Raw genomic sequence first — 26,326 nt, forward strand, 5'->3', positions numbered from 1 at the left:
CACAAACAGCTAAATACAGATTGTACCTCACTGGGCTGGCAACCCTCAGGACCTGACTGGTTCCAAACAAGGAATTTGCCAGACCAAGGAAGATAAATGCCTAACTGACTAACTCATGTCTCTCACCTGACACACATATTCTTTTTTTGCTGCTGCTCCTCTCTCAGATTTTTTGGATGATATAGAAGCTTCTGTCTGAGTCTCATCTGCACTTTCATAGGGTGACTCTGATCGCTCATCTCCTTGACCATCCGAGATCTGAAGATTAAATGTATGCATTAAATCTATCAAATTCAGAGGAAAATGGTTGAGTGCAATCAGTTTTGTAACAGACACTTACTAAGGAAATAAGTAGATGGAATTCTATACTAATACAGCCTCAGACTGTTGTTTGCCACCACAAAAATAAATTTTAAGAAGCAAGCAATCTAGGAGACTTCCTGATCAGTCTTATCCTCTACAGGTAGAAAGCCAAAGCTCAGCAAATGTAGAGGGAGTGAAATCATTGTTCCTGAAATTAAAAGACTAGAGTTGCATGCAGGCGGATACCCTATAAAAAGATGAAGCACTGTTTTCACAGGCTAAACCAGGGATAGGGAACCTAAGGCCTGGAGGCTGAATGTGGTCCCTGGGTCTGGTCTCTGAGGCTTAGGGTCTCTTCTCCCTACTGCCTCTCCCCTCACTGAGGAGCCAGCACTAGCACTCCAGCCCCATCCCTGTCCCCCACAGCCCCAACTCATTTTTCTGTGGGTCAGTAGCTCCCGACCCAAAAAAGGTTCCCCATCCCTAGACTAAACAATAAAAAACTCAAGATCTTGCTGCTTGCCATTTTAGACTCAATTGTTATAATTATCCAATGGCCAACATACTGTACTATATACAGATGAATGATAGAGGTCTTCCATAAGAAATAGAAAACACGTGTATGTTAGTGATGCTGCTTCTCTGAAGCATGTTGTCTGCAAAATCACTTCTTAGATGCATATAATCAGTGCTGTTGAGCTTGTGGAAAAGCAGTACACCAAACTGGTACTGTACAAACATTACTTCATAAAACTGAACTTCGGAGCCTTGCCTCATATTCCCAACTACCACTTAACCTCAACTCTCGTGAGTGCAGAACTCAAAGGAAAAGTGGAATATGCAGAGACAACACTCTCAGAATCACATTTACTATGGTAAATAACTTTTATTCCCTCTTTCAGGGTGATCTCTGCATATTCCTACCAATGGGAGTCTAACAAGCAATAAATCCCCTCCCCCGCACTTCCCCAAGGAGAATGAGGTGGGGACTTTAATAAGGACTGCACAAAACTGTCCTCTTAAAGCAAGCATCAAAACCATAAGCTAAAACAAAACAGTAGTGCAGCATTTCTGAAGATTTTTATAATGAAAACATCATGCAGGCAAGCTTTCAATGCCACATTAGCTTTACACTAACAGACCTTTGGTAATTGTCATCCTTGTTAATGTAGTATTTTGCTACATCTCCAGAGAATTCATTTATGTAAGGAATGAAAAAAAAAATACTGTATAGCCTCTATGACCAGCCCAAAGGCAACAAAACGCAAGACTGACTTCCTAAATCTTTAGTTCTATCGAAACACATGAGTTAAAGCCCATTTGATACCTATGGTATAGATGTTCATCTGTATCCTTGTGAAACAGAGTGGCAGAAAAAAAACTCCACAAGCTCATCTTACAGATGTAACTGGAGTTAAAAAAAAAAACAAGCAAAACTAATAGTGTGAGAACTCTACATGTAGTGAGATAACTGGCTCTCCAGAGGTTAGTTCCTAGGATCTATTTGAAAAAATAGAGGGGGGGGGGAAGGGGGAGAGAAGGGAAATGTAAAACCCTGGTATAAATATTTAATCTTAGCTTATCTGCCATGTTCACACTTTACGATATTTCTACCTGTTTGCAACTGCGATCAGCCAGAAATATTTGCTCTACAGGGATGGCTGCTAAGAGGTATGTCCACTAGAAGACCCAAAATGGTGAGTTACTAGAATAGTTATAAATCTAAAGTTTCTGTAGCCTTGGAAACTTGGGGGGAGGGGGACCTGTCTGCTAAATTCAAAAAGACAAAAATGGTGGGCAAGGACATTTTATTTCAAATTTCTAAAGTTGTCCACAAAAGGTTCTAATCCATACATATAAATGGGAAGACAAGGAGAAGGGGGAAAGGTGTTTGTTTGAACATGTACAGATAAAGTTTTGAATAACTGAATGAATTTCCAATATAACTGACGTAAGAAGAGATGATCCTGATTTGGGGGTGGGAGGTTCAGGACTGGGGCAGACCTGAACAGAGGGAGAGGGCTGCATGGTGATTCTGTCTCTCTTCTGTATGGTTTTACGAGAAGCAATCCTATTCCAGGCACATCCCATTTTCTGGCACAATCAAACCCTTATTTTGCTTTAAGTTATGAGAAGAGGAAGCTGTATACTGAATTTGGTGGTCCTAACTCTCACAGTTTAGGAATAGTTCTTGAAAACAGAAATATGTACCTCAACTATACTAGTAGATGAGGTAATTTCCCAACAAACTGATTATTTTGCTCAGAGAAAATTAGTTTCTTATAATTTTAAGCTGAAAATGAAACTTTTGAGTGCACTGTTGGGGCAGCCATCTTGAGGAAAAAGTTTGAGACCGATTACTGGAAGTTGTCGAAATACTGAATTATTTCCATTCTTGTTTAAATTTTGATATACTTACGATGTTTAGGAAAATCACATATCAACATTTTTTATTTATATGAGTAGTATTTAAACTCTTATTTTTACCTCCTAGAATGTTCACATACAGAGTGCCCAAATTGTATATTTTTAACAAACTTCCTAAAGCTGTTAAAAAAATGTAAAGCTGACAAATACAGCAATACTAATTGCTCCCTAAAGAAACACTATCAAAAAGCATTTCCAAAAAAATCGAGAGATGAGTTGGAAACTGTGCTATGAAGGTTAACATAGCTTCTGTTCCATCAAAAAAGATAAGACAATTGCAGTCTTCTTGTGAAAAATGCATTCCTTGTTCCCAATCTCCTTTTTCTTTAAACTAGAGCAATATTAATACAATACATTCCCTGATTTTTTTTTAATTAAAAATATGCTCAATGAATTATTTTGGGGGAGCTCTATCTGGCCTATGTTATAAAGACAGTCAGACTAGCGGATCACAAATGGTCCATCCTGACTTTATAATCTACACCAGGAGAAGTCAAGTCCTAAACTATTCAGGTTTTACACCTTAAAGTCAACCTATAAACTAATAGGAAATCAGCATAGACACTGAAATAGAACTGTTATGTGCATGAACACTGGCACAATGAGGAAGGATCAATCCAAGCATGTCCAATGTAACCGCAGTGGTGGACTTAGTCACCCACTTAGAACACGGCAATCTACAGTCTAAACCAATACTAAAAGCATCCTAAGACCTTCTGGGGATGCGCACACAAGATTGAAACAATCAGCTAGAGCTAAATTCGTGGTAGGAGACTACCTACCCAAAAGCACAACTACACCACCAAAAATGCCTTTCCACAAACAACAATTGAACTGAACAGAGCCAAATCCATTGTAACAATACATTAAGCTAAGGGCAAGTCTACACTAGAGAATTAAGTCAACCTAAGTTATGTTGATATACAGACACTACAGTAATTAAATCATTTTTCCATATCCACACTACCCTCGTTTTAGCAGTGCACATCCCCACTGAGAGGACTTATACTTGGCATCATGGGACAACTTCTAAAAGTTAGCAATAGTAAATGTAAGCAACAGTGTCTACACTATGTCAACCTATCCACATCAACTTGCACGCTTACACCTCTAGTGAAGGTCAATCTAAGCTGACTTCTGCCAACGTAACTGTAGTGCAGGCTTGAGCTACTTTGCATTATATGTTGCTTAAGTAAGCAATACATGGGCTCTCTCAAAAAAAGTATCTATTCAAGAAATCTGATTGCACTGATTTTTAAATTTTACTTTCTCCATAGTAGCATTGTATTATTACTGACAGAATATGTAGTAGTGAGAAACTAAAAATGTAAATTTTCAAATAAATTTATAAAATCTTTCATTTTAATATTCCCATATTTTTGCTATTTACAGCAACTGGAAGTTTTGTAAGGGCAGCTAAAACGTGATCATATATAATCAAGCAAAGCATGTCATCAATAAGTCTGATTATTTCACCCATTTTACATTAATGTAATACCATCCTCTTCAATTATGTTACCCCAGACTTACATTGGTATATGAAAGACCATATTCAGGCCTCATTTCCAAAAAGTTTTTTTGCTTGAAATACATCTTTCAGTTGCCTTAAGTCCTTTAAATTATTACCAGAATTCTAGTGGATTTTATTTGACAATGGTAGACATACTGCTAAGAAGGCTACATAAACAGTTTTTATAAAAGCTCTCTTCACTATTGTTTCCTTACATGACAAGAATGCTTTGCATACCACAATATTTGATACACAAATCTGTTGTAACTAAACCAGTAACAAACCCTGAATTTTGTTCATATTAGTCCATATTTTTAGGTATAATTTTGCAAATTTTGGCCTAATATTTTATACTGTACAGGAGTATAGAAAAGTACAAAATAAAATCACAATGGACCTATTCAAAATAAAAGACTGTTCTGTGGAATAATAGTTTCCTTCCTGAGAAAACAGACGTTAATGGAAAGGCTGTGCTCAAGTGCAGTTTGGGGGAGGTGGTGGTGGGGGGAAGGAGTTGTTTAGAAAAGGGTGAAGAAGGAGAAGATAAGATGTTTCTCTGTACAAGTTGAGATAACTGTAAGGCCCAAGAAAAACTCCACAAAGAAATTATCTGAATAGGCCAGTGTATATCTTTGTATTAGTTTTTCGAATTTTAATGTATCTAGTGCAATTCTTTGGGGGAGTATTTTCTTCGGAACACATGAGAAAGGTAATTAAGAGTACTGTTTACAGGCAAAAAAGGTCAGTTTTTTCAATTTTAATTTAAAACTAGCATCAATTGCAAGCTATAATTATGTTGCCAACTAAAATCATCATAAAGGTCTTGAGGACTCAAAGGATAAGTATTATGATGTTGTGACAAAGTGCCTAATATTAGTGTGGTATAAAACAATTGCTTTTTAAAAGTAGAGTCATTTATGATGTTTTTGATACCAAATAGCTGATGCCAATTCTATCATTGTATTTAATAGCTAATAGAACACTCTTCCTCCGACTTCCCTTACTCCTCCTAAAATGAAGGTTACAGGATTTGGAGCAAGTAGTCCTCCAGTTTGACAATATTTTGACATTATTTCGAAGTAACTGCCTCCTGTATAGATGTGGACTAAGTTATTTCAAAATAATGTTGCTGTGTAGACGTACCCTTAGGGACTAAGAACAACTGACTTTTAAAACTTAAGGTTAGCAGGTAGGCCTTTTCTATCCTGTACACATCCACTTCACATAAGGACTAAGTGAATATTCCATAAGTATTAACACGGGGCACCTGGTCAAAGGAATATCCCACGTACAAAGTTAAGTGAACATATTAATATAATCGATTTGACCTCAAGCCATGCTGCGATAAGCAGTCAAGCAGCACAGCCAGAAAATCTTAGCCTGAGTTTCAAATAAGCATGTTTCAAAAGTAAGTTACTTCAGAAGTTTCTTTTAATACAAAAACAGCATGTGCAACATTCACTACCTCCCACAAATACTTCTTTACGGGAAACACCACTAACTTTAAACTGGACAGCTGAAAATATTAATAGAAAAACTTAAAGGGGCCAATGAAAACCATCAAATAGTGTAGGTTCAAGGGGGAGGAGGGAAGAGACTATAGGAATTCTAGATAACAAAATGATAAGCCACAGACAGCAGCACTCATCCAATTTGCAGTACAGAAATTTAAAAAGAAAACCTGTAGGAAGACAAGAAAATCCTATTTGTTTTGCTCAGTTATCCCTTAGTCAAGAGACTTTTAGTAACTAAACATCGAGGCTACGTCTACACTGGCCCCTTCTCCGGAAGAGGCATGCTAATTTAGAACTTTGGAATAGGGAAATCCGCGGGGGATTTAAATATCCCCCGCGGGATTTAAATAAACATGGCCGCCGCTTTTTTTCCGGCTTGGGGAAGAGCCGGAAAAAAGCGTCTAGACTGGCGCGATCCTCCGGAATAAAGCCCTTTTCCGGAGGAACTCTTATTCCTACTTGTAAGGGCTTTATTCCGGAGGATCGCGCCAGTCTAGACGCTTTTTTCCGGCTCTTCCCCAAGCTGGGAAAAAAGCGGCGGCCATGTTTATTTAAATCCCGCGGGGGATATTTAAATCCCCCGCGGATTTCCCTATTCCCAAGTTCTAAATTAGCATGCCTCTTCCGGAGAAGGGGCCAGTGTAGACGTAGCCCAAGATTTTTTTTGTAGTCCTAGGTTTATAATCTACAAATTTAAGAATTTTTAAAAGCTGTTTATAGGGCCTTCTGCGGTGCCTCATTCACCATGTCTTTTTCCTTATAAAGCAAAGCCACTATCGCCACCAAGAAGCAAGACAACATTTAGTTTGAAATTAGTTGAAAAATGCAAATATCGGCTGATGCAAGAGTATAAGAGTCAGGAAGCAAGTTTTTAATATTGTCCATCATGCATTAGCAAATGCAGAGCTAGGAAAGGTTAATACATATTTATGCATAGCATTAGTATTATAACTCTTCATGTCTCCCTGACTTGGACACACTCTCCCAGAGACAGGCAAATCCTCTCTAGCCTAGTAAGGCTCAAAACAAACAGCATTTTCAAATGTACAAGTGTTAGTAATGTTTTACTATTTGTTTTCTATCTTTGATACAGATGGAATAGAAAGGAAGCCAAAGTATTGCCCCTCACGTAGCCAGTGTCTTAAGATTTCCAAGACACTAAAGTGTAATAAGGTTCAACTATCTTTTCCTTAGACACGTGATGTTTTTACTAAATTGCTGCATAAAATGCTTGTTATAATAGCAATTACTTTGTATGTGTAACAGCACTTCAACTGCTACAAAGCATGCAGCCTTAGATCTCGCACTGTACCCAAGTCACAACTCCTCAGTCATGTATTGCTTACTCTTATTATCTTCTGTGTGTGTATACATTTAAAATAAGAAAGATACCCCCCAAAATGTTTTTACCAGAAAAGCTAGCCCTCCCAATTTCCCACTTTAACCAAACACTGATGTTTAGAATCACAAGCACTCTAGAAAAAATACTCAAATTCATTCTTTTTTAAAAATAGGTATTTAAAATGAAAACAAACAATATCAGAAAAGTTTTATTTGCTCCTTTAGTTGTTCGTTAAAGCAATCATTTACAGAGAATTTCAAACCTTGCTGTCCCATTGATCTCTCTCCCCCTCTCCCATGTCCATTAAACAGCTTGTACATTTTCTTAAGGCACTGGCGTCCACTGTTTAAGTAGCATCCTGTATTAGGCACCCTTACTCTCTTGTATAAACACATTAGCAGGATTACTATCACATAGAAATCAAGGGTTAGAAGTTATTGCAAACCTTTGATTTATCACCCAGAAAGTAACTTCTATGCCTTGATTTCTGTACGATAGTAATCCAGGAAGTGGTTATGGTATAAACCTGAGTACCCTATTGTCTACATTACAGTAGCACACACACAGCACTGCAGCTGTGTCATTGTAGTGTAGATGTTTTTTATATTGATGGAAAGGGTTTTTTGTCAATACAGGTAATCCACCTAGATAGTAGCTAGGTCAACTAAAAAATTCCAGTTTAATCTGGAGGAAGGTTAGGTTGACTGTGGTGCAGAGGGCACAATTTTTTTCAAAACTATCAACAATGTAATTAGGTCAATCAAATTTTTAGATGTAAACAAGGCCTGATTTTTCTGACAAACCAAAACTCTTTGATGTTTTCTATGGTAATACTTTACTTTAATTGTTTCTTCACCTTTTCGAATGGCTCAACTATCATGGTTTTTCAGTCTTAAGTAAAATTGATATTGGAATCAAACAACTGAACATGCAAAATGACAGACTGTATTCAGAAGACAAATATCTATTGTGGAAAGAGACAGAAAAACTGACAGAGCCAACTGAGTTGAGGTAACATTTGTTTTATTTCAGTATAGGAGATCCTGAACTGAAGAATTCTGTTTTGGCCCAAACTATTAAACTGGATAGGCTATTCTCTGAATACACTGTGCCAAAAGTGTACATTGTACTATGGAATTAAAAAGTTGGTCTTGGACACGTTCCACCTTTACCATTAGCAATAGCCTGAAGTTTCAGATAAGGTATGCATTTCTGAATAGTCCTGCAATACAAATAACTGAGAACTTTATTTAATATTGTTGATTGCATAGAGGAATTCAAGACACTGCTGGGATGCATGTGGGATAAAAACCTATATTATGTGAACACGTTATAAACAGAATCTCAGCCTTTGGAGTCCAAAGAGTTTACAAAATAAAAATAATACATGAGAAATTCAATTTTCTATTTAAATGTGTTGCCAAAGAACAACATTCAACCCTAGAACTTTCTCATGTGAACGTGGAAGCATCCAAAAGCACTAAGATATGACAGACAATGCAGGTCTCTTCAGTTACTGTAGGCTTTGGGTGATGTTAAGTAGTGAAAGACTAAAACTCTTTTACTTGCAATGATCCTCCAAAATCGTAATATTTCAGATGTTTATTGGTGGCATGAAATAGGGGGGAGGAGGGGACTATAACAAGGTTAATATCCCTCCCCTCTCAACATTTTTTACTAATGCGCACTGGATAAAGACAAAAAATAAACTCTAGTAGACACTGGATTTACAGGTTATAGAAGACAACCCATGTTTTCTATTTTGGTTTATTCTTAAATATGGTTTTCAGAGGGGATTATCTAAAAGGGAATCTAGAAAAACACAGTGCTAGAAATAGAGAATTTAGTTTTCTAGATCTGTAAGCACAGCTTGAACTACTTTGTGGTTAGCACACTAATTTCTTCAGATAGTACAATGTTTTTAATCATTGTATTTTGAGAACTCTACCTGAATACTGTAGTAAAATTAGACATGTGTAGATAAGTGGAATTCAAGCTTTGTTTTAATAAAAGTTACATGTATTTTCTGAAGATTATCGTCTTAATTAAATATCTTACCTTGGTCTTAAGATTTCTCCTTTGTGTGCATTTGCTAACACCAGTAAAAACAGATATAACAAATCTGCCACAAACTAATAATGATATAATTTCTTACTGTATACAAAAACATTACAACTTGAAGTCGCTGTCTTGGAATAATGTTTAATTCTAAATATGGTATGTTATGTTTATGAACAGAAGTACAGCCTGTTTGATAAAGGGTGTTAAGAAGCTATAGAGTTTTCTCCATAAGAGGAGGAAAAAAAATGGTTTAACAGTATTACTATAATACTGTTAACCTTCTTGCATTAGCAAAACCTTTTCAGGGGTTTCTTTAAACTGCTGAGAGACAGCCAACTCAATTCATTGTTCCCAAGTGTGAGAAATGGTAACCTGGCTAAGACGACAGAATATTATATGCCCCATACTTCTTTTTCTGCTTGTCTGTATCAATGTTTATGGAAAGTATCTACATCTTCTACTACATGCATATCTATATCCAAGTAATTGATATCCATCAAATTTAACTGAAAAGTTAAAACCAGGTATGTCTCATTTCAAGCATATTGAAATGTGTGCCAATAATCTAGCAGTCCTACGGGCATGGAGCTGCTTTTTTAATTTTTTTAAAAATCCAATTGCACTCTAAGGGCACCCACATACAATTCTTTAAAACTTTACTCATCTACTCAATTTTTGAAGAACCAGAAAGCAAAACTAAACACTCGTTTTAACCTCTAAAAAGAGATCAATGACATAACTAAATCTCTTCTCATAAAGATCATGAAGCTTTCATGTTGTTATACCCACGCTCTCCTATAATTAATTATACAGAAGATGTTTCTCATTCTCTAGAGCTTTTGCAGTGTTACTATTAAATTGTAATTCCATTTCATAATAGGTTATTCATTTAGAATTTCATGTTTTAAAATAGCATTTCATATGGGATATAAAGGCAAACATTTTTACTAACAAGTGAACATACAGAAAATTAACTACTTTTGTCTCAAAATTAGTTGCATAAGTAGTTTTGATCTACATTAATAATTACAAAAGAATGAAAAATAAAGTTTCATCTGATGATGCAACCCTACGATTTTCAAAAGTTACTAGTGATTTTGGGTGCTCAACTTAAGACACCTTTAAAGAGCCTACATTTTAGAAAGTCTAAGCACCCACAATCTAGGCACCGAAGGTCACTATTAAGTTGAAAAATTTTGACTTAATTGATCATTCATGTAAATTCTATGAAAAAAACAACACAGTCGCTTTTCATTAAAACAAGATATTTTCTCCATTGATTTAAACTTCCTTAAGTAGCAATGAAGACAGATTTAAGAGGCCTAAATGTAGCTTCCAAGAACTCCAGAAAAATATTGCATTTGAATCTGGTTCCCATCCGGCAACAATATATGGTCACCTATTGAAAGAGGAAGAAGGCCAGAATTTTTTCTACACTGAACTGTGGATGTGCATGCATATGTAAGCAGGGTGTGTGCTATTTTTCTCACCTACCTTAAAGAGCATGTCTAACTTCACACCTTAAGCTATAAAAGTGACCACAAAAATATAAATCAGAACATCAAATACATTTATACTATCAAAGAACTGCATTCTATCAATTAGCTTTGCATCACTATTACATAAAAACAAAGATCAATATTCTTAATCACCTCAATTTTTGTTTTATAATGATTTTTAAACACTCCCTTTCCTTTTATCAACTTGGAAATGTTTCTGTTTATTAACACCCTTAGGCCACGTGTCTACACTGCCAAACATGCACGCACTAAAGTAACGTTACAATTTTTTTAAAACCCACCTACAAAAATCTCATTTTTATTTAATTCTTATTTTGTTTCACAGAACAATCATTTGTAAGTTCGGAAGCCAATGCCTACTGTGTCTTCCTTTATTTACTGGCACAATATCTATCATTAGAGAAAACTCGCTAGGCCAAATCCTAAGCTGGTGTTAGTTAAAGTCAGTGTTATTTACACAAGCTAAGAATCTAGCACATAACCATTATTCTGAAATTGCCATTGTTTGTGAAAACTTTATTTTAAGATAATGTTGTCCAATTTCTTTTCAACCTCTCTCAGAAACTGTTAAAATAACTCACTTCCTTGTTTGCAAACCTGTATTATGTAAACACAGCTCTAACGACCATATGTATTAATCCTTGTTCTTTCCTCATATCTCATGTGCAACACAATGAAGAATTTCCAGTAGACATTTCAAAGAGATTCCAACTCAGCCCATGTGCTTGTACAATTTGGCTCACCATCATTTGTAGGTGGAAAGAGACTTTGACCCTAGATTTTTCCTGTCCTAAAACAACTGAGCCTTCAAAGAAAGATCTCTGGACAGTGAATTTTTAATTGATATTTAGAAATCAGAGATTGTCTTCCCAAATTACAACAATATCAAGAGATGTACATTTTAAACCAAACAGATTCACATTTCCTCCTTACATGGATTTGGTTGACAAGTCAAATGCCACAAACACATACAACATTAGGTATATAACCTCAACAGTTGCTCCAAAAAAGTGGAAAACTTAAGCTAAATGAACAAAATCAGCTGATTCAGATAAAGGTAAGAACTAGTATTAACTGACTATTACCCTAGGCAGTCCCTCCTGAATGTTTTGGTTTTGTTGTTGGGGAGGTAGAATAAAACATTAAGTAAGTAACTAACTAAACAGCAGTTAATGTACAGTCATTCCTATTTGTAAAAGTAAGTCATTTACTGAAAACAGTCCAGATGCACTCATCGTGGTATCTGAGCACATTACGTTTTTAACAAAATAGTGAAATGAAAAAAGTGAAAGGAACTACAGCTTAAAGTCCTATTATCTTGCAAACACCAATTCTCTTCGACAAACCTAAAACCTTCATGATTTTTTAAAAAAAATATTTGACATTTTAATATGAACTGCTGAGGTTGCCTATGTCTGGTTCCTGCTAAATGTCTGGAATCCCCTTTTAGAACAGCATACACAGTTTGTTCTCCTGCTATCATTCTTTGACTGTTTGTTTTAATAGTACAGAAGACCAGTAGATTGGATTCCATTTATCATATATCAATATACACTTATATTAGTATAGGTCAATTGAGGAAAGTTACAGAACCAAATATGCAGACCTAAGACTATGATCATTAAAATATCAAAAAGATACATCCTTCACTGCCTTTTAAAGTATGCTGGAGATTAAGCTACTTGTGGAGAAACAGTACCTAATTGAACAGATCAAAAACAATTGAGAGCATGAAATACCACTACTCAGAAAACTGACCAAGACTGATGTAGACCAAATACAGAGGATGAAGAAAGTTGCTTCAATATAAAACCTATGGCAACATGACAGTGTTGTTACACAATGTAAATAACATAGTCCACAATTAAATAAAATCTGTAAGAAAATACACAACACACTGACATTTTACTTTGCTTCTAAGAGAGGGTTACAATTCTAAAACTTTTTTGGTAAATACATTTAAAAACCACAATAATATAAGTCCCTACCTAGACATTTGTTACAATAAATGAATTTGCAATACACACAATAACAAGTTTTACAAAGGCCAGAACTAACTTATCCAGAGCATGATTAGAGAATTTTTTTTTTGCATATTTTTAAAATTCACACCTGATACTTTTTGTAATTATATGGCCGTGTGTGAATACCCCTTTTTTTTTTACCTCATTTTCAGTTAAGGAAGCTGAAGGAGATGAACTCTTGCTAAAAGCAAGAGTTGAAGATTCTGCTGCTGAAGCTCGATTTCGCTTCTTCAGTGGTTTACATGCATCAGACAGATTTTTCGTTGCTGTAAAATAATTTTGGTTTACAAAGTGAAGTTTGGACCTTTAAAATGTTATCTCCTTGAAGCCATTTAAAATAGCCCCTCAGTGGGAAGGTATTGTTTAGGTATGTCATCTGGGCATCTATGTAGTACCAAGTAAGAAGTGCTAAATCAGTTTTTGAAATAATGATGAATTCTGTTTTTAAGACTCAAGAGATCTCCAATTAAACAAATACATACTATAAATTGTTTAAGATTTCCCAAATAGTGTGCTAATTTTTTTTGTTACAATACTCTGATTTACTACTTTTTAAAAGAGACGTAACACTAATTTGCTCAAACACTACATTAAAAAGCCTACATTATCTCAGGAAAATGTTCACTTTGTTAACAAAAATTCCCTTTTTAAAAAAGTTTAAATATAAAGGAACTGGATGCTTACATTATAAAATGGCAACAATATCATGTGGATTTAGTATAGGTCTTACTGCAGTGTATTAACACTTTTGAAACTGAATGCAAGAGTTAATAAATGTGTTCTGGTGTTCTTATAAAAGTTACCTTAAATCTGTGCATGATTAACAAATTTGATGAATGAACCATTTAGCACACACGATTGTTTTCTAACTGCCTCTCAACTCTTCACACTGCCTCTCATCAAACAAACTGTTTAAAAAGAAGTTCTTGAATCACACATCAATTTAAGTTTGATGGTCACTCTTTACTATATACACTTTATTGAATAAATATAAAATGAATCATGCATTTGAGCAGCAAAGTTTATATTGTTACTTTACAATGTCAATGGGCAACAGTTTTAATTTAGTGCCATCAAATGATGAACTTGTGAACTGCTGCTAAAAATCAGCAATACACAATTTAAATCAAATATAGTAGTGCAAAATGCTGGCAGAGAAGAGTGCAACCCCTCAAATTGGGGTTTAATGAGTAACTTAATATGGCTTCAAAGTTTAGATGGCTGTCTCAGACAACCTGCTAAGTTTCAATGATTTAACAGAAAAAGTTAATTAAAACTTATTCTGACCACATTACCTGACTGGTTCTTTTGTGAAGAGAAGGTTTCTGTGACCTTTGTTTTTGCTGTTTTGTCATTGCTTGTCTCCCTCTGTCACAAAAAAATAAAAAAGAAAAAAGAAAAAAACTCCTAATTTATGAGTGATTGGATAAAGGTGGCAATTACTTTTGGATTTCTGTTATTAGAAAGAAAATGTCTTTGCAAACATTGTGGTCTATATTCTAATGTAGTTTAGTTATGGTAAGTTTCCATTTCAGACAGGTTTATCTTTTATTAACCACCTACAGCAGAGACTATAAAACTGTCAAACAAAACAAAAAAAACAAAACTGGTATTCAATGTCTATCCTATGAGCCCCCCTGCATGAAAAGGAAAATGCTATGTGAAGATAAAGCATTTCTGTCAGCTTTATTATTCTTTTGTCCAAACTGATCAAGTTAAAACATTTAAATTACTAAGGAACTGCAGCAGAAATATATAAATTTGAGGATCAACTATACACTGAATTTTAAGTCTCAGATGCTTGTTTTCAACTTCACTATTTATAGCATGGTTTGGTTCTCCCCCCCTCCGCACACTGGTATTGTTAAAGGTTGTGCTAGCATATCCATTATATTCTCAATGGAATACTGACATAGCATAAATTTGCTTCAGACTGAAATTTATCAAATATTTTAGGCCACGTATTTTGAGAAATGGGGGAATTTATATTCTGCTGTTTGACTATGGACATTGAACCTTGTCAAAAATAGGGCATTTTCCATAGTTACTTAAGCAACTGGTGTAGTCACGAATATCTTGACTACAAGTCATGGATTAAATAATGCAAACAGTAGATTGTGCTTGATCCTAAATTGATATAGATCTGATCAACATGACAGACATTATGGAAACAACTAACTGCCAATATATTTTGATTGTGTAAGGGAGGTTTAAGTTTTACTGATTTTCCTCATGCAATCGATTGTTGAGTTGGTAAGTTTTTGTAGACTACCTCAAGGCAGGACTACACAGAAAGAAGAGGACTACTGGATTTAAAAAAAACAAAACAAAACGAAACAAGAAAAACAGCTACCACCACCCTTAATGGAAACCAATAGCAGTTTTGCCATTCCATAAGCCATAGTCCTTACTGAATAAGTCTATATTTATGTAAACTTTCTATCACTGAGACAACGAGATGATTGAAGATCCATGGTCTCATTCACTCTCCACTGAAAATGTCCTTGCTTTTGTTATATATTTATGCTATTTTAATGAGACTCGCATTGTGCCAATGTGATTTTTATATGCATGACAAGTTACATCAATGAACCTACCATATTTTTCAGACAATCTATGAGTGTATTACCTAATCATTTTGCTCTATGGCTTTTAAATTTAATAAACAACAACTAAGGTCAAAAAATGTCAAGAGCAACACATTACTCCTTTGAAAAGAGCAAAATTTCATCATCAATATCAAAGCTTCTTGCTCTCCAGGACAGAGAATATTAAAAACTGCCACTGTGAGTTAATGTAAAGAATGGGAAGCGCAGCTCCAATGCTCTTCAGCACTTCATACCGGATGACAACTAATTTTTAATTGTATATGGTGGTAAAGTGGACAACTGGAACTATAATACGTTTCTCAGAGGAGGAAATAGGAAAAAGGTGATTCATACAAAGTAGTAAGAATGCAACTATTCTGCTATGTCTGAGACCTTCTGGAGCTTAAAGTATAGCAAAAGCATTCATGTATGTATTCCAGGATTCCAAATTACTTATTAAGCATTATATCACAGTGCTCCTTCTACAGGATTCGCAACCCTATTTTACAGTAAGTCTTCATTTACTATATTACTATGGCCTGATCTGTGAAACACTTTCATATGTGCATATCTCATACAATTAGTCTTGGGAGAGTTTGCTGACTATCCACATGCCTATATGTTTGCAGAAGTTTCAATAAACAGAATCCTGTGAAATCTAGGGAAGTCCATAAAAGAAGTTACTCACCTTGTGCTATAAAGATGATTCTTCGAGATGTATATCCCAATGGGTGCCCCACTTTAGATGTATCCGAGAATCTACGATGGAGCACCCTTATGGACACTACTCGAAGTAGAAGAAATATCTAATCCTGACAAACAATTTGGACACTGAAGAGGAGCCAGTTAAAGGCCTACTATTTAACAATATGTTGTTATATATGCAGCAGCCTACAGTGTTTTGTACATTTAAATCTGATTCTTAAAAGTGTGTGTGCATACTTTATTTTAAGGACATAATCTTTGATTCAGACAAATGATGGTATCATTCATATCTCTATATTTTGACACATTAAAAAGGATGAAAATTGTAAACCAAGAAAACCAGTGGACAAGCCCTTCCCATGGCATTTGAGTTCTATTAGTATATATTTTCAGATAAGTTCAAGTTACTAGCAAGGACCTCTTTTCAGATGTTTCCATCTCAACACTAAATGAACAAAATCTTTTTAATAAGTGCATCCAAAGAGACATCTTTACATTTGCTTGATTTGATGTAATTAAAAACAGTAAATATTAATTCCTGAAAAATGGAAATGCTGACAAACTTAACTATAGCAGAGGGCTTGGTGCTGCTATAATCAATTTAAACAAACCAATGATATAATTACCTTCCGATTATTCTGTTTATCCATCCTGAGTCTTTTCCTAGGTGCTTCCTGAACTTCAAAATCTTCTGAAGGTTCCTTTGTCCTCTTTTTTTGGTTTCTTTTATTTCCATGTAAGTTACCTTGGGGTGGGGGATGGGGGAAACTTACATGAAAAAAATCTAAAGCTCACTTTGAAATTATCTTAAGCTAATCTAAAATTATATTTCTTTTAAATCTTTACTTTAAAAAAAGTTGTAAAATATTAAAGAATTTGATTAAACCCTTGATGCTTAGGGTCTATTTTTTTATTATTGAATGCTAGTTCTAAAATGCAGCCAAACTCCTAATTACTAAATAATCAGCTTACTTAGTAAGACAGATCCATCTGCATATACTCTAGTCTAAAATCTGAATATGTAACTTTCCACATATGTAGCTTATCAAATAAAATAGAGCTGGTCTATGAAGCTGCCACTGTTAATTCTTCGTAACAGTGCTATTCCACTGAACCAAAGTTCTGAGTGTGTCTCTCATTTCTTTCATTAAGTTCTCCCAAGGAGATAGATGAAGGTACTGGAGACTGAAGACATCTATTAAGGGGCCTCTGTCAGAGATAGGATATCACCAATCATATGGACCACTGGCCTTTTCTTGCATGGTAATTCTTATCTTTAAACATACAAGTGTACCCAAGGCCTTAAACACTCCATTATACTTGTGTTTTGTGAAACAAAACCTTAGTTTTAATAAGATTACTTCTTGTACATGAATTTGTTGTAATTCATTTGCTTAATTTCATTGTAAAACTGAAACACAAAAGGTCTGTGACTGTTCTACATAGCCACTTACTTCGTCTAGTTATCTATCATTTTGAGGTACAGTTGGTATGATAATGGCTTAGAAAATGGTCTGGTTCATTATGATGAATGATAGGAACTAGTACACTTACTCGTAACACTGACCCTCCAGTACTTTCCAATTTGAGAGGCCACATTGTATGTTTAATATGGAGAAATTACAGAGTCCCAAATCACAGACATATTATCTAAAAATCATTTACAAAAGTTAGCATTTAAAATTTGTTCTATAGGTAGAAGTGTGCTGTTTCAATGGCACTGATTTCTGATAAATATTTAAATAAAGGCAACAACCTTAAAAATCAGAATTGTCAAATTGGTTGTTTTCCATATCCAATTGATTTAGGACTTTTTATTAACTTAAATTCAAAGTAGCTCTGAATCTGCAAACAAATTAAAATGGCTCCAGGAGAACCTGCTATTTACAAAAAGCCAGCATAAAAAAGTTTTCTAAATTAAAATATGGTACGTGATTGAACTGACATGTTTTCACTTGCAGAGAACTGAAAATGTACACAAATATATGTACTAGTAACACCTGGTACAAGTACAATTCAAATTACATTTCTTGCAATATGACACTGAGGAAATTGAACAAAATTCAGTACTACAGTATTTAGATATTTAATTTGGGATCCATTAAAACGCTAAAGTCAAAGACGACAACATCTGAGAAGAAATAAAGAGATTATGATACGTGGGTGATTACATAAAAAGGTACACTCAATAGCTATTTATAATGATGAACTAACTGCACACAACACAAATTTCAATTACTTCTGGATCTTGATCTCCTTTTAGGTGAGTCTTGAAACACTTTACGTTTGGCCTCTCCAATATTCTTCAATGATGAACCTTGAGAGATACAGAATGTTGTTGTATTTTTTTAAATCCAAATATTTGACACTTAAAATTGTCAATTTTCCACAAAATATTATTTCATACACAGAAAGATAACACAACTGACTGCCATTTTATACATTTTTTTTTCCAAATCTGACAATCTTTCAAACACTCCCTCTCATTCTTGTAAATGCCCAAAGCAGCACCTGATAGCTTTAAATACTTCCACAGCAGGCCTTCCTGTAGTGCTGTAAAACACTAGCAGACATTTATAAGTGGACTTAGAAGAATCAAGTAAATGCCACACACCCTTCATTCTTCCTTCTCAAGGAAGATACTCAAAGGAAAAAACTCAAATTATATCAAAATCCTAAATAAACTGTTGTTTATAAAGACCATGAATCTTAGCCAACAGCAAAATAGTATTCTGCAGTTTATTATGCTGGCCTAAAAGCTTTGCAGTACCACAATAAAATGCCAAAATGGAAAAAAGGTTCAGAATAAAGTATGGAATACTTGCTTCCTGAGCTGGTGTTATGAGGTAACACTTTTTTTTAACTGTGTGTGACAGAGAGAATAAAGAAAGGACAGTACTGGTTACATTTTATAAACCACTAACTATTCTTAAGAACCCATAAGTTTACATTAAAAAAGATGCCTTGTCTTCCCAGTCTCACTACCCACATTTAGTGAGCAGTAGAGATAATGGCAGCTGCTTATGGGCAGAAGAAGAATGAGAAACCACCAATCTCTAAACAGTAGAATGTTTACATATAACAACTTCGCAGAACAATGAGCAAGGAATGTAGACTTCATGGATTGATTTTATTGTAACCATTGGCATTCTTTTCCTATTGGCACAAACACCAAGAATTAAAACCAGAAAACAATTGCTGTTTCCCCTACAGGTCTCAAATATGTGCTTAGTTTAACATCACTATGTATATGAAATTTAGTTAGAGTACACTAGCACAGTTTTACGTTTACCAGAGTCTTCTTCAGATTTGGGAGAGGTCACTATGGCAAACTTTGTGTTATAGCGAGCTTTCTGTTTTTCACTAAGCATGTTCCACTGCGATTCAAGCAGTTCTTCAATCTCCTCACTTGAAGCATCTGGATGTTCAGCAACCACCTGTTTATACAACAATAGAGGTATATGTTAAAGAGAAAATTTTAAAGTGTTGTACACATCTGTATTATTCTAATGCAGTGGTTTTATACACACAAACCCATTTAAAATTTCTACTATATTTGTGAACCATTAAGAGTACAGATTTCCAGCATGTCCCATTTAGCCCTAAAACTAAGGTTTTTGCCACAAAGACTTTATTATAAAGTACAGGAAGTAATTCTAAAAAATTTACCTTGGACACCTTTTAACATGCTAAACACTGAGTACAGCTGAATCACATCAATGAAAAAAATCCTTGTACTTTTTTTAAATAAATACCATAATAAAAAATAGACCAACAATACAGGAACAAACAAATGGTGACCTTCATAGATTCCACTGAAGTACCGTATTTTAGCGAATATAACCCACACCTAAATACAACCCGCACCCGAACATACCCTGCGGTTTTTGCTGTTTCAGTAAAAAAAAATCTTGTATACCCCGTGAATGAGTATAACCTGCAGAGTATATAAGACTGTGCCGGGGGTATATTTAGAGTGCGGGGGTGTATTTACGGTGTGAGGGGTTAGGCTCCCAGCCCGCGACTGAACAATGCGGGGAAACTTACAAGGGGGGCAGTAGCCGGAAACGCTCCAGAGCCGGGGCAGAGGCATCCCCAGCAGAGGTGCAAGGTGGGAGGCTCCCAGCCTGGGCTGACAAAGGGAAGGAGCCTGGAGCAAGTGGTGGCGCAGGACTCAGCGGCCAGCAGCAGCAGGAGTCTGCAGGTGGCCACGGTTCACAGGAGCAGGGTCAGGGCATGGTGCTTGTTGCTCATTACTCCTGCGCGATCCAGCCGGGCACCCTTCCCTGCCTGCAGCCGCCGCATGCTGGACCCACTGCGCGCTCACTTGATGCTCCTGGGCCGGCGCCTGCTCCGCCACCCCAAACCATGCCACGGCCCAGGAACAACAAGAGGCCCCGAAAGGCAAAAGCCTCCAACTCTAGAAGAGCAGAAGCCCAAAACCCCACATCACCACAGTGCTACAACCTTCCTTCCAGCGGTTGAAGTCCAGAGCCCCAACCGGCCCTCCTCCCACTCTGTGGCTAAAGCTGGGAACCCCAAATCCCCCACTCCAGCCTGTGAAGTCCAGAGGCTCCTGCCCCCGCTGGATCCTGGAGATTTTATAGCATGGGGTGGAAGAATAAAAAAAGGTTGAGAACACTTACTCTATAAATCACAATTCAAAGACAGACACCTTAGGAGGGTAGTGGGAGAGAGGAAGGGTAGCAGAGCTATTCCCAAACCACTGAAGTTGCAGAACACATCCCAGTCAAGACAAAAATATTTCTCCCACCCAGGAGAAAAATATTTGAGTGCATCTATATGATTTATAAGGAGAAGGACAAAACACAATTAGGATTCCTAGTAGGGATGTCAGCATGTAGTCCACTATACCATTAACCGATAAGCCTAAGTTTATTTGTTAAGCTTGTCGACTACATTCACACACCCCTTTGCTGCCTCTGTATCAAAGACAGCAGGGGCTGAGGGTAGGGAGGCTGGGGGGGGGAAGACTGCTGCAAAGCAGCCTCTGTGCGCAGCATGTCTGGGCCCAGGCAGCTTCACAGCAGCAACGCCTGTCCACGTGGGGTCCGAGCTCTCAGCAGACAGAGGCTGCTATGCATCCCATGGAGCAGCCTCTGTCCACGGCAAACCTGGGACCACAGTGGACATGGGCTGCTGCCATCATGTGCTGCTGCCTCTATCAGAGGCAGCAGCGTGGAGCAGCAGGCAACCGGTAGCGAAATGGTTTTTAAGCTGGCTCCTCTTGCAGACTGGCTCTGCCTGCCACCCTGCACTGCTGCCTCTGATAAAAAGGCAGCAGTGCAGCATGGTAGGGAGCTACACGGGAGCAGGGCTGGGAGCATACTGGCTGCTAGCCCCACCCCTGGGAACTACTGAATAGTCATGTAACCAATAGCATTTTGTGTGGTTACATTACATCTAACATCCCTAATTTCTAGTGGTATACAAACATCCATATACAGGCAGTCCCCGACTTACGCGGATCCGACTTATGTCGGATCCGTACTTATGAATGGGGCTTTTCTCGCCCCGGAACTCACGGACAGCGGGTCGCCACCCATGTCCTCCGGGGCAAGAAAAGCTTCTCCCGGTCTCCCTGGTCTGCTGGGAGGGTCCAGCAAAGCCGCCCAGGCGGCGGGAGTACCGCTGCCTGGGCGGCTTTGCTCCTGTCCCCCTGGTCTGCTGGGGGTGGTCCAGCGGCTTTGCTGGACCCCCCCAGCAGACCAGGGGGACAGGAGCAAAGCTGCGGAGCACGCCCGCAGCGGGACAGCCCGGGCGCGCTTGGGCTTTCCCGCTGAGGGCGTGCTCCGCGGCTTTGCTCTCCGTCTCCCTGGTCTGCTGGGGGACGGGGAGCAAAGCCTTGGAGCACGCCCGCAGTGGGACTGCCTGGACGCGCTTGGGCTGTCCCGCTGCGAGCATGCTCCAAGGCTTTGCTCCTGTCCCCCGGTCTGCTGGGGGGGGGGGGGTGCAGCTAGTGCCTCTCCCCCCCCCCCCCAGCAGACCAGGCTTTTCTTGCCTACCCCTGGGGTAGAGCAGCTGGGGTGCTGCCAGGTTGGTCCAGTAGCGCCAAGGAGCCGCGCTAATGGAGCAACCCAGCAGCACCCCAGCTGCTCTGCCCCAGGCGTCCCCAAGTCAGCCGCTGCTGAAACTGACCAGCGGCTGACTACAGGAAGCCCGAGGCAGAGTTGCTCTGCCCTGGGCTTCCTGGAATCAGACGCTGATCAGTTTCAGTAGCAGCTGACTTGGGGACGCCTGGGTTTCTTAAGTTGAATCTGTATGTAAGTCAGAACTGCCATCCAGATTCAGCCGCGGTTGAAACTGATCAGTTTCAGCAGCGGCTGACGCCAGTTCTGACTTACATACAGATTCAACTTAAGAACAAACCTACAGTCCCTATCTTGTACGTAACCCGGGGACTGCCTGTAGAAACCTTCTCAGAATCCTGGAAGAAGTTAGGATCACTGTCCAATAGTACCTGATCTCCTTAATTATTTGTCCTGTTGCCTGAATCGCCATATATAAAATGCAAATTATACAACAATACGTGACCTACTGGCCTATATGAAAACCATGGGATTCTCCTGGAAGTTTCTGCACCTACACATGCAACTGGACATACATTTAAACCTAACGTATCACTTTCCTGGTCTTCCCAACACCTCATCAAGACTAACATCAGAGCCTTCCTTTCTACACATTAGTACTAGAGACAATCCAAGCTTGTCAATTTTCAGACAAGCTCTAGGTTTTCAATTAAACCTAAATACTGTAAATGGCACACAAATACAAAGACAAAGTATCAGTGTGTTAGCACAATTCTATCCTGTTATGTCCATTATTACTGACACCAGCTCACATGTGTTATAAACCAGTTCTCATTATCCCACACTGCATAAAATCAGTCATAAGCATGGACTGCTGTTGAGAGTTGTCAGCATTCTACAAATGAATATATACAATGACAATCAGAAATAAGAATTCCTCTCTGCCCCCAGATCAGAGAATATTATACACCAAATCACCCTGAGTTTGGCCCCGACCTACATACCAAAAAACTCAAGCAGCCAAGGAAAGTTTAAGAGCCATAGTTTGTGAAAGAGATCCACGTATCTACCTGCTAGTAAAAATCAGCATAAAATAAATACCCAAAATCAACAGACAATGCTCCTCTTTAGAAAAGGCCACCTCCTTGAAATATACAATAGCTGGGCTAGCCCAATGTTCAAGCAGCCATCATTTGGCACTGCTGTTTATTCCAGCTATCACCCTATCCCTGGGCACAATATCGGAGGACCAATTTCACAAAGCAGAAGAGAAAAAGCTAAACCAGGTGAGAGTCTTTAAATTTTTTTAGAAATTGTGGAACACAGACACTGTATCAAAGGAATACAAGGAAAAATTAATGATTAGCAAAATTAAGGATAAGAAGGAAATCTTTAAAATATATTGGAACAAAAAATGGTATTGGTTCATTACAAGATGGAAATGGTACAATTCTCAATAATAGTGTAAGACAAATGTTCAATATATATTTCTGGCTTGTATTTGGAGAAAACATAATATAGCCTTATCAGATAGTGATGAGAACTCGGTTTCAATTCAACTTTTATCTCTAGAAGATGTTAAATAGAAGATACTAAAGCTGAACAATTTCAATCAACTGGTTCAAATAACTTGCATTCAAGGGTTTTAAAACAGTTGACTCAGTAGCTCCCAGGATCATTAATGCTGATTTTCAATAACTGTTGGAACACTCAGGAAGAGCCAGTAGTCTGGAAGAAAGCTAATATTACGTAAATTTTTCAAAGAGGTTAATAACCTGGGTAATCATAAGCAGGGCTTGACAATTAACGTCATCTACTCGCTCGTAGCAAATAGATTACAAGCTGGCACAGCCGTGCAGAGCAGTCTGCGCATGTGCAGTGTGCAGAACCGCGTGGCTGGTGAGAGGGGCTTGCCGTGGCTTGGCGAGCCCTGATAATAAGCCTATCAGCCTTACATTGATGCTAGGCAAACTTAACGTTAGAATGGCTGATACAGGATTGTATTAATAAAAAATTAAAGGAAGGTAATGTAAGTAATCAACATAGGTTTACAGATAATAAATCCTTTCAAATTAATTTTTTTTAATAAAATTATGGTTTGGTTGATAAAAGAAAATCATGTTCTGTAAGGCATCTAACTTATTACCACATATTTGATTAAGAAAACTAGAATGATATAAAATTAACATGGCACATATTAAACAACACCTGGCTAATCAATACATTTCAAAATACAATTATAAATGGGGAAATGTCATCAACTGCATGTGTGTCTAGCAAGATACTCAATGAATTGGTTTTAGTCATATGTTATTTAACATTTTGATCATTGACCTAGAAGAGACTGAAAGTTTGCAGGTAACACAAAAATTAGGGAAGTGGTAAATAACGAAGAGGACAGGTCACTGATTCAGAGCAATAGAAGAAGAAATACTAGACAGGAGGTTGGCAATCTATGGCTCACTAGGGAGTCAAATATGGCTCTTCTGGAGCCCCAGCTCAGCCGTCTCTTGCTCCCCCCGCCCCCCATAGCTAGGAGCCAGCGCTGTTGCTACAGCCTTATGGCCCCCAGTATGATTAGAATGCCAACACCAGCTTCCTGCAGACACAGATGGTGAGAAAAAGCTCCAAACCGCCCCACTGGATCCAGCGTGCAGGGAACAAGTGGAACAAAATATGGCTCCATGCGCTGCTCTTTTCCTTCCCCTGCGTGTCGGAAACCAGAAACCAAATATGGATCCATGTGCACTGCCTCTTCCTTCTCCCAGAAACATTTCCCTGCAAACCCTTCCTGAAGGCTTACTTCCAGGGAATGGGAGCAGTAAGAGGCATGATACACAGTGCTTGCTGCATGGCGCAAAAACAATTAAGTGCCCCCCATGCCCAGATCCCTACCCCCTTGCTAACACTCTTCCCCGGACAAAGAGCCAACCTCCAGCCCCTTGGCCAGATACCTCATGGCCAGACAGGCTACCCTCAGCTCCCTGGCCAGAGACCCTTTGCCATCTGGCCAGGCAGCCTGCTCCTTGGCCAGATCTTGTAATCTTAACCTCCTTCTTCACCCCACCTCCCATCCAGATCCTACACTCTCATCCCTATCCCATTCACTGGCAGCCCTGTCCTGAACACTTAACACCTCATTTTTGGCCCCCAACCTAGAGACTAGGGGAGCCTACAAAATCCAATAACCCTGGAACCCTAGAAGAGTACATCTGGCCTGAGGTCTTGAACCTCAATCCTCTCTGCCCTGCCCCCCACAATGGGTCTGGAGGTCCGGGGGGGGGGGTGTGAAGTGTTTCAGTAGAGGGTCACATCAGCCCCCATCTGGCCACAGAGTCATAACACCCCTGCACCGCTCCACACACAAACCCTAAGCCCTTCATACACCTGAACCCCCTGCCCAGAGCCCCCTTATCTCCCACATCCCCAAACTCATGGCTCTTTTGTCATTTCCAAAATACACAAATTTTAATTCAAATGAAAAAATTAATTCAAAATTTTAAAAACCATGTAATTACTCATGTCAGATTGATTTTTTTCACCTATAACGGTTCATTTTAACAACCATCCATCCTCTCCACTCATTGGGGGTCTTTTTATTTAATTGGTTAAGAAATCTTTCCATCATCATATGTGATAGTAAACTCTATAATCCTCTAGCAGCAAAAATGGCAAAAAGAAAGAAAGGGGTCAAGTACTAAAATTTTCAAAGCGAGTTGACAGACTTGTATGAAGTTGTGGATAGGTCTGAATCAACACACTGTCTCATTTGTAGTGAGAGCCTGTTCTCAAACAAAAAACAAAACAAAACAAAGAATTTCATGACAAAACTTGCAGCATTTGCTACAAAATATCCCGACGGTGATGCATGGAAAAAAAAGCCTGCGGGGAGCTGCAGCAAAAAAAAGAACATTGGACAAAATAGCTTGCTGGGCATGGTCAAAAAAAGGTAGAATCTTAAACTCCACAAGTTTTCTGGGCTCATACATTACTCGAGAGGGGAAGACTTTCACTGATGGGGATTACATGAAGAGTTGCATGCTAAAAATTGGTCATGAACTATTTGAAGAGTTTCACAAGGATAAAATGTTGCAGCTAATTCAAGACATGCCGTATCAGCAAAAACAGTACATGACAGAGCTGTGAAAATGGCCCATCAAATCAACAAGGAAAAAATGCAAAATCTGAGTATAGCTACTTATTTTTCATTTGCTTTGGTCAAGACAACCAACATGTGAACGTTAATCAATTGTGTATTCCGGGACAATATATATGTGGAAAT

General features: G+C 38.0%; 1 protein-coding gene across 4 annotated transcripts in view; it reads right to left on the minus strand.

Annotated features, from left to right (window-relative positions):
• Positions 1-26,326, minus strand: part of NSD2 (nuclear receptor binding SET domain protein 2) — a 190,766-nt gene that overhangs the window by 77,393 nt on the left and 87,047 nt on the right. For all 4 annotated transcript variants that reach the window (XM_075930893.1, XM_075930890.1, XM_075930891.1 and 1 more), the window contains 6 exons: positions 19,287-19,431; positions 18,234-18,311; positions 16,621-16,739; positions 13,997-14,069; positions 12,843-12,967; positions 127-258 (listed from right to left, as the gene is read on the minus strand). In XM_075930893.1, the coding sequence (XP_075787008.1) occupies positions 127-258; positions 12,843-12,967; positions 13,997-14,069; positions 16,621-16,739; positions 18,234-18,311; positions 19,287-19,431 (672 nt within the window). The remainder of the gene's footprint in view (positions 1-126; positions 259-12,842; positions 12,968-13,996; positions 14,070-16,620; positions 16,740-18,233; positions 18,312-19,286; positions 19,432-26,326) is intronic.

Source organism: Pelodiscus sinensis, chromosome 5, assembly GCF_049634645.1.
Source record: "Pelodiscus sinensis isolate JC-2024 chromosome 5, ASM4963464v1, whole genome shotgun sequence".
Lineage (NCBI taxonomy): Eukaryota > Metazoa > Chordata > Testudines > Trionychidae > Pelodiscus > Pelodiscus sinensis.